Genomic DNA, 8,156 nt, shown 5'->3' with positions numbered 1-8,156 from the left:
ATGAAAGAAGTTTGTTATTGCATGGAAAGGGAACTAATTTCCAAACAATGGCAGTCCGTGCGACAGTGCAGCAATAGGAAATCTAATGTGTAAGTTGGATTGGACTATTTTATGAGCTGAAATAAACACACCCGCCACTTAGTGAAGAGTGGAAACTCAAGGCAAGAAAAAAAGGATCCAGTTGGGATGAATTCCAACCATATGAGCCTGTAGCTCTATCTGTGCTCCTCATTGGTAGACTGCATGAGCCTGCCTCACACAGACACAACCTTATGTGAACCAGGAACCCGCTGTGTAGCTGGGACATGTGGGGTTGACCCCTGAGGAGAAGCACTCTCTCTCAGCATTGCATGTGGGAAAGTAAGAGCATTTCTTTTTCAAATGAGCAGTTAAAGTAAAAGCATGCAATCTGAAAGAAAATGAGGGTATCCAACTGGTCACGGAGGGATAAGTCTGTCACCAGTATTGACAATTTAATCACGCCTTCTCTGGATGTGATGCTATTTTCAGGGCCAATACAGCGGGGAAGTTGTCATTTAAAACTAAGCTATACCTATATCTTGCTAATGATGAACATGTATATGTTTACATAATGCAGAGCCAGATAGACTTCTGTTGCTTTAGACTAGATCAGGCACAACAAACACAGAGACGCATCAGAGCCAAAGTAGCACTTTTTTCAAAATACATTTTAGCTCATCTGTCTGAAGGATGTCATCTGTTGTCCATCCATCCATCCACAATTCACAGGAATCCCCACTTCTCCCAGAGTAGTGGTCAACTTTTATTAAAACTTGCACACAATGATCACCCAAATGGTCTTTAAATAAACTATGCTTGAGGTCAAGGTCATATCTGTTGTTTTGCGCTACTCCTGAATATGCCAGTTTGGATTATTATGTTTAGAAAATGAGTGTTTGTGTGCTCCTTTCTGCCATCTATACGTAATTTGGATTACAGCATAATTACGTGTTAAGCTAGGTTAGGTCTGGTCAAAAGCTAGTATCATGGCACTGGGTCTTGACTGGCAATGACAGGCCAGAAATCCGGTTCACCAACATGATCAGCATAACATTCTGTATTTGTGAGTGAAAAACCTGAAGGATGCTTTTCAACATTCACAATCCTATATGTCACGGCTGGCGGGGTGAGCCGTGTGGTGTGGAGGAAACGGAGGACCCAAAATGCAGACAGCCGATATGATGATAAGAGTGAGGGTTTAATTTACAGTGTACAAATAACAGAACTGAGGGCAGGACAGAACATACCTAAACTGGGTGAGCTAAATAACAAACCGGAGATCATACGAACGAGGTGAGTGGCAGAGAGACGCAGACGAGGAACAGGACACCATGAAACACAGACAAGCCGACAACGAACACAGACCGACACCCACTATAAATACACACACCAGGTAATCAGGAAATGGCACACAGGAGGGGACACAGCTGGAACTAATGGACATAACGAGACACAACCCTACAAAGTAAAACAGGAAACACACAGACTGTTTTACATAACAACACGAGGACATGAACAGAGCACCGAGGGAGACGCAGGTAGGGAAGATAAACACAACCAAACACCAACAACCAATACAAGATCAGAAATAAACTAGAAAGTGATAATCATCAACTGAAAGCGCTGGGTCACCGACCCAGGACCATGACACTATATCTGCTATTCCTACCCTGTTGATATATTTTTGACGAGTCTCTTCTTTTCATTGATAATTCTAGATGGAAGCTACAAGCCAATAAAATAATGCTCAGTGTCAATCGGATAACATCAAGAAATGCTTTGGTGGCATATCATGGAGCCACACTTTAATCTTTTGGTTCTAAAGATGCTTAGTGGCCGACAGCATGTTTTGTTATGTGCTAAAATGGAAACTTAGAATTGAAAGAAACCCGGCCCGCTGTCACTCTCACATCATTCTCTCTCTTTAATTCTTACAAAGACTCCAGCCCTACCACCTGCTAGATGGTGATGATCATTATTTTGCTGGTCTTGATCATGGACAAAGTGGTACTTTTGGGATGATATGGATGAGGTCTTCCTTTTGCCATTATGCTAATACCAGTAAGATAATTGACATAGCTGTGGTTAGTACTCAGTCTTTATCCATGCTCCTGAATTTAAATACTTTAATTTGGTGGTGAATGAGACTTTTTTCTGTACTCCTCAAAGAAAAATGTGTGATAGATTGTAAGCTGTATGAGCTGTTACATCATTAGCGTACTATTTTATTGATTATATCAGTTGGGCGACCTTTAAAAATTTTAAAGTCATATGTAAGTGCACAATACTGTCACGGTCTGTCAGTAATGGAGTTTTAGACCCATAATGCAAAAAAGGGAAACAGGCGAGCTGTAACAAAAAGTGAGGAGTTTATTTTGGCTGTTAAAAAAATGTCCAGAGAGAAAAACATAAAGGGCAAGGGAGAAATGTGAAACAAAGTTTGAAAGGAAAAAGTAAACTACATACAAAGTTAAAGGACCACACAAAATCGGGAAACACTGAGTGCATGCAAACAAAACCTCCGACAAACGACTAATGGGAGGACAGCACTATTTATCTGTACCCACACAGAAGGGCAAGCAGGGAGGTGGAGACAAAAGGGGAAAGCAAGACACAGCTGAACTAAATCATGGCGGATGAGAAAAGGGAAGTAAGACCAAGAGCAGGACTCAAGGGACGACTAACTATCACAATAAAGTGGGAAGTGAGAAGAGATAACTAAACAGGGAAACACAGACACATGGATGACCCTAATACAGAAGTACTGGGACAAAAGGAAGGAACAATAACCTCTAATGCAACAAGGAACTCAGAAGAACACTCAAGAATCAAAAAGAATAATTAAAACCACAAAAACAAAACTTGAAAGTCAAAAATACTTGAAAGATCTTGCGAGAAATGGCCCATTATTTTGTATTTGATAAATACAAAATAATCTAATTATAATCTAACCACTTAAATCAAGGCACTTAAATATAAAAGAAAAATTCTAAAATTCTACTTGTGGTGTATATCATAATTAATCACTGCTATCAGATGCGGTCTCAAACTGTGGATGTTTCTTGGCTCAAGTTTGTGGGTTTTTTTTGTATTTCCTCCTAACCTCTGCCAAATCCACCCTGCTCCTCTTCCTCTCTGTGAGTTTACACCTCACGTAAGTCAAAGGGCATCTGCTCCTGCCGGCAGTGTTTTTTCTCAGAAATGGTGTGCCAAAGTAAACTTCCTTTTTAATCTCTGTTAATTACTGACCCAGTCAAACAGACCATTTACTCACTAACAGCATATGGTGGTTGGATAGGTAAGAATGCACATCACAAACGCAGGTTTTTGTTATGCATAGCTTTATTGAAGCTGACCAATCAGTGCACATTTGGGCATGGGGCATTTAGATAATCTGATTGGTGCATTTACAGGAGGCGGGGCACCAAGAGGCAACATCTGGGTGGTTGCAGCCCCACTGCTGCTTCAGCTGGGGACAGTTACTGTACTTATCAGAGAAGGGACAGGGGTTGGCTGCGAGAGAGAAAAGCATAAAGAACATAATAAGCATTAAGTTGGTGAGGAGGGCCAAGGTAATTACTTATATTGTATAGTTTTGTAACCTTCCTCACCTTTCCAGACAACAGTTTTAGGTTAGCTTTGTTTATCAGCTAAAATAAATTTAGCTATAAGATGATCTATCAAGTTTGGTGCTTAGTTCAGATAAAATAATTGTTGTGGATGATTTTAACATCCATTTAGATACCTGAAAATGACAGCTTCAACACTACATTTACTGCAATATTAGATTCAATTTGCTTTTCTCAGAATGTAAAAGATTACTTTAATCACACTCTGGATCTTGTTCTCACATAAAACGCATAAAAGCTGAACATAACACTAATCCCTGAAAACCCTCTTCTGTCTGATCATTTATTGATAACATTGGTTAATACATTTAATTAAAGTGGATGCCATTCTGAAAGTGCTGTAACAAAATTTATGCATATAATCCCACTGTATTATTGTAGTGTCTTTAACCTACAATATAAAGTGCCTTAAGCTGACTGTTGTTGCGTGCAACTTTATTGTATGTGGTGCACACAGAACCAATGTAACTTTATCTTTACACAATATATTACTTTATCAAAGGCTTACATTGAAATGTCCCTAAAGGTCTGCAAAACAGAAACATGTATATCTCACCTTGTTTACAACTATTATATTCCTATAGGATATTTCTACTTACTGCACAGGTTGTTTTCACAGGCGTTGGGACAGTCACCGCAGGAGGGTCCTTTCTTGTAGGGTTGGGTTAACTGGTAGTTTCCACTGTAATTGTAGGTCAGACCATCAAATATTAAACATCAAACAGCAAACACTAACGCTGGATGTCATCCCAAACATGTCATCCCAAACATGTCACAGTTATCCTATGAGAACTCAAAGCAACTCTGAAATACAATTTAATGACAAATTAGATGCACATTTCTGTGCATTAAATGAATGACAAAATCCACATATTCTTCTTGAAGGAATTGCAATTCAATCACTGCTCCTAGTGATCATTTCATCATTGTATATTAGAATCACTAATGACTTCGCTTATCAGGATCTAAAATGTACCAATAATACTGATACAGGTTGCAGACAAAAGAGGAAGTTCAAAAGATTAAAATATGCCATTTTATACAACACATCATTATGGTAAGATGCTATATACGTACGGTGGGCAGTAATGGCAGACGTAGAAGTACTTGTATTTGGAGTTGGGACAGTAGGCCATAGCACAGCCGATCTGATTAGACCTGTACCAAACAACCTGCACAGAGAGACAAAATACAAATGTTTTTAAAGCCAGGGTTTGGGCTTAAGAATCACTTTTAGTTAAGTGCATGTATATGTATCACTGTACCTGTGTGTAGTGTCCCACCACTCCTCCATTGGTAGATCCCACTCCATAGCTGAAATCCTTCACCTCGTTATACCAGGACTGGATTGCGTTGCTCCAAGTGTTCTGGAAGCTGGAATAGTATAGATTTTCCCCACAGCCGCTGGCTACATTTAAAGAAGAGGAGGACAGAGATACTTTCATCAGGTTGGTGAGACTTTTTAAATCCCAAAACAAATGAATGCTCAGTTCGAGATCACTCATCAAAGAAAATTAACCATCATCATCATCATTATCATCATCTTGTAAAATCAAAGGACTTGAGAAAAGCATCTTTGCAAAATATTGCCCAATAAATGAAAGATGATGATGGCAGTACAGAAAAATAACACTTTCTAAAACTTGGAGAAACAAACAGAAACCATAAAAGAATTGAAAAATGTTAACAAACCAAACTGTTAAGATAGTGATTCATAATGTGCTGTTATATGCATCTTTCCCTGTTTTTCTGTATTGCACTGCCGTGCCACTCTCAATCGGACATTTTTTACTTTCAGGACAAAAGCAAACACAAATACAACTGAGTTAATTAAACCGCGCTGCCATAAATTTATCTAAAATGTACTTCCAAATCACTTTATAAACTTAAAAGTAAAAAACAAAACAGTTAAACATGTAAAAAACAAACACACAAGCGCTTTTTTCTTCCTGTGCTTTTGTGGTGTATTTTTTGTAAGGCGCGAGGAGTAATGAGGAACTTACTGCTGATCACTCTGTTGCTGGCAGGACTATGCTTCATGGAGCAGGTGTTAGCCCATCTCTGAGCGTTGGCTTCAGCCTCGTTGCTCCAGTTCTGCAGGGAGCAGAGGACAAGATGGCCCGTTAAATCAGAACATGTAGATAAGAACAAATGTGTACACAAAAAAGTGCTGTGTGCTTTCATTATTAAGCTGAACATGACACAACATAATAACTTCTGAGTTTTACCATCTTCAACATGTTGCTCGCAGTAGGCTGAACATTCCTCCTCAGAGTATTGTGCTTGTTCACAATCTCATTCTTCTCAGTCGTAGTGGTCACTAAATGAAAGCAGTTAAAGCAAATTAACACCTTGAATGAGAGATTAAATATAGTTCATATCAGTCAAGATTTATGTATGAATAACTACCACACTCACCCTGCTTCAGATGTGATTTTCAGAGATGAGAGAGAAAATAATGGTAAAAAATTATTGCTCAAAAAACGAAAAAATAACCAAATGAAAACAACATTAAAGAGGATATACGACTTTACTTACCCCCAAGGTGCCAGGCACCTGAAGGACTGCAGTGAGGCCCAGAGCGCACAGCAGAAGACTAGTGTAAAACGTCATGGTTTAATCTAAGACTGTCAATGACTGCAAGAGCCTGCAGGTCTCATTTATAGAGCCAGTACCACTCAGACATGTGTGAACTAGTAACACATCACAACAATGACCAACAATGACATTGAGCAATAATAAGGCATTAGTAAATGCTTAATCCATCATTGGTAAAGCATTACTCATCCTTAGTACATAACATGTGGCAGGGGAAATACATGTTTCTTTTTCATTAATGAGCTCATGAATAATGTGTTCATGTTCATTATTTATAAAGTCAGTGATTAGCAAAGTGTTTAAATGCACATTTATTTATATATTTAATCATTAACTCATTGTGAGTGTGTTAGCGGAGGTTTTATAAAAACTTATTTGATATTGTAATTTATGGTTTATTCAGCCAGTTATTATTTTAAACAAGTTTTTTTTTAATATAGAAGGCTAATTAGAAATACTAGTACTGGTCAAACTATGAATTTTTCTTATTGAATTCTTTTTGTGATCACTCTTAAGAAATGCACCCTATTGGGTCTGCTCCTCTTACTCTCTGCGAGTTTAACCCTGCTATAAAGTTAAATGCTAACGGCCCTTGGGCTAACAGCAGTGCTTGTCCTCAGAGTTCACCACCAAAGTAAGTTTCTTCTTTAATCTCTGCTCTTTACACATCAAGCAAACCATTTACTCTCCTAGAGCATAAAAATTGTACATTTTTCATATGGCGGTTTAAGGGAACAAAGCTAGGAAGACACAACATGAATGCACGTTTTTAATAAGCACATGTTTGTTGAAGCTGACCAGTCAGCACGTATGTGGGATTTAGATAATCTGATTGGCGCGCTTGCAGGAAGTGGGAAACCACAAAGTCACAGTTGGGTAGTTGGAGCTCCGCTGTTGCTTCAGTTTGGGACAGTTACTGTGATAAAGAAGCATAAAAATATTTTTTTTATCCAAAAAAAAAAAAAAGGGGGGGGGGGGGGGTTTAGAGATAAAGTTGGACATGTGCAGGGGAAGGATACAAGGTATACTGGACAAAGGGTTTTGAAGATGGAGCTGCCTGACAGGAGGAAAAGAGGAAAACCTCAGAGAAGGTTCATGAGTGTAGTGAAGAAGGAAGAAGGGTTGGTGTGACAGAAGGATGGACTTGATAGGACGAGATGGAGGTAGATGATCTACTGTGGCGACTCCTAAAGGGAGCAGCCCAAAGAAGAAGGTGGAGAAGAACCTGTGTTTAGTGTCCCACCACTCCTCCATTGACAGAACCCACTCCATAGCTGAAGTCCTTCACCTCATCGTTCTAGGTCTGGATTACATTGCTCCAGGTGTTCTGAAAGCTGGACATGTACAGATTTTCCCCACAGCCGCTAGCTAAGAGGAGGAGTGAGATAGTTTAATCAGTGTGATGACACTTTTTAAATCCCAAAACAAATGAGTGCTCAATTTAAAATCACTCATCAAAGAAAATTCATCTTCATCGTCTTCGTGAAATCAAGTGTGAGTGCTCACATTAAGAACTCGAAGGAAATTTGCTGTCTTGCCTTGTGAAATCTAGGAAAGTGATGACGAGGATGGGCCCCTTCATAAAACAATAAAGGAAACATGATTACATCAGTACAGAAAAAAGACAAACATAAAATAACAGTTAAACCTAGACCAACAAAATAAGGATTTTTTTTTTCTGTCCAACATGTAAGGATTCATTATGTGCTGCTATTTGCATGCATCTGTGTTTATCCATACATGGTGTTGTACTGTTGATTCAAAATGACTGATTCCTTGTGGTTACTGGATTAAAGCAGTCAAAGAAACAGGAACTTACTGCTGATCGCTCCATTACTGGCAGGACTGTGACTCATGGAGCAGGTATTGGCCCATTCCTCAGCATTTGCCTGTTTTACCATCTTCTAC

The 8,156-nt window shown here is 39.0% G+C and overlaps 1 protein-coding gene across 1 annotated transcript; it reads right to left on the bottom strand.

Annotated features, from left to right (window-relative positions):
- Window positions 1-3,406: 3,406 nt before the first annotated feature.
- Window positions 3,407-6,263, bottom strand: LOC102779175 (cysteine-rich venom protein-like). The gene is made up of 7 exons (XM_087852261.1): window positions 6,185-6,263; window positions 5,879-5,970; window positions 5,654-5,744; window positions 4,916-5,058; window positions 4,728-4,822; window positions 4,250-4,332; window positions 3,407-3,534 (listed from the first exon to the last, which is right to left on the bottom strand). Exons 1-7 carry the CDS (start codon window positions 6,261-6,263, stop codon window positions 3,407-3,409), a joined length of 711 nt encoding a protein of 236 aa, XP_087708387.1.
- Between the last annotated feature and the right edge of the window lie 1,893 nt (window positions 6,264-8,156).

The sequence above is a fragment of the Neolamprologus brichardi genome, chromosome 15 (genome assembly GCF_056152115.1).
Source record: "Neolamprologus brichardi isolate AB-2024 chromosome 15, ASM5615211v1, whole genome shotgun sequence".
NCBI lineage: Eukaryota > Metazoa > Chordata > Actinopteri > Cichliformes > Cichlidae > Neolamprologus > Neolamprologus brichardi.
The sequence above is the reverse complement of the archived record's forward strand: the minus strand, read 5'-3'. Positions and strand labels throughout refer to the sequence as shown.

Excerpts from the sequence above, each read along its gene's own strand:
- LOC102779175 (XM_087852261.1), bottom strand. The coding sequence starts at position 6,263 with ATGACGTTTTACACTAGTCTTCTGCTGTGCGCTCTGGGCCTCACTGCA. Across the intron at positions 5,971-6,184 it reads GCCTGGCACCTTGGGGGTAA|TGACCACTACGACTGAGAAG; the intron begins GTAAAGTCGTAT and ends GCTTTCATTTAG. Across the intron at positions 4,333-4,727 it reads GTCTGCCATTACTGCCCACC|TGGAAACTACCAGTTAACCC; the intron begins GTACGTATATAG and ends CTACAATTACAG.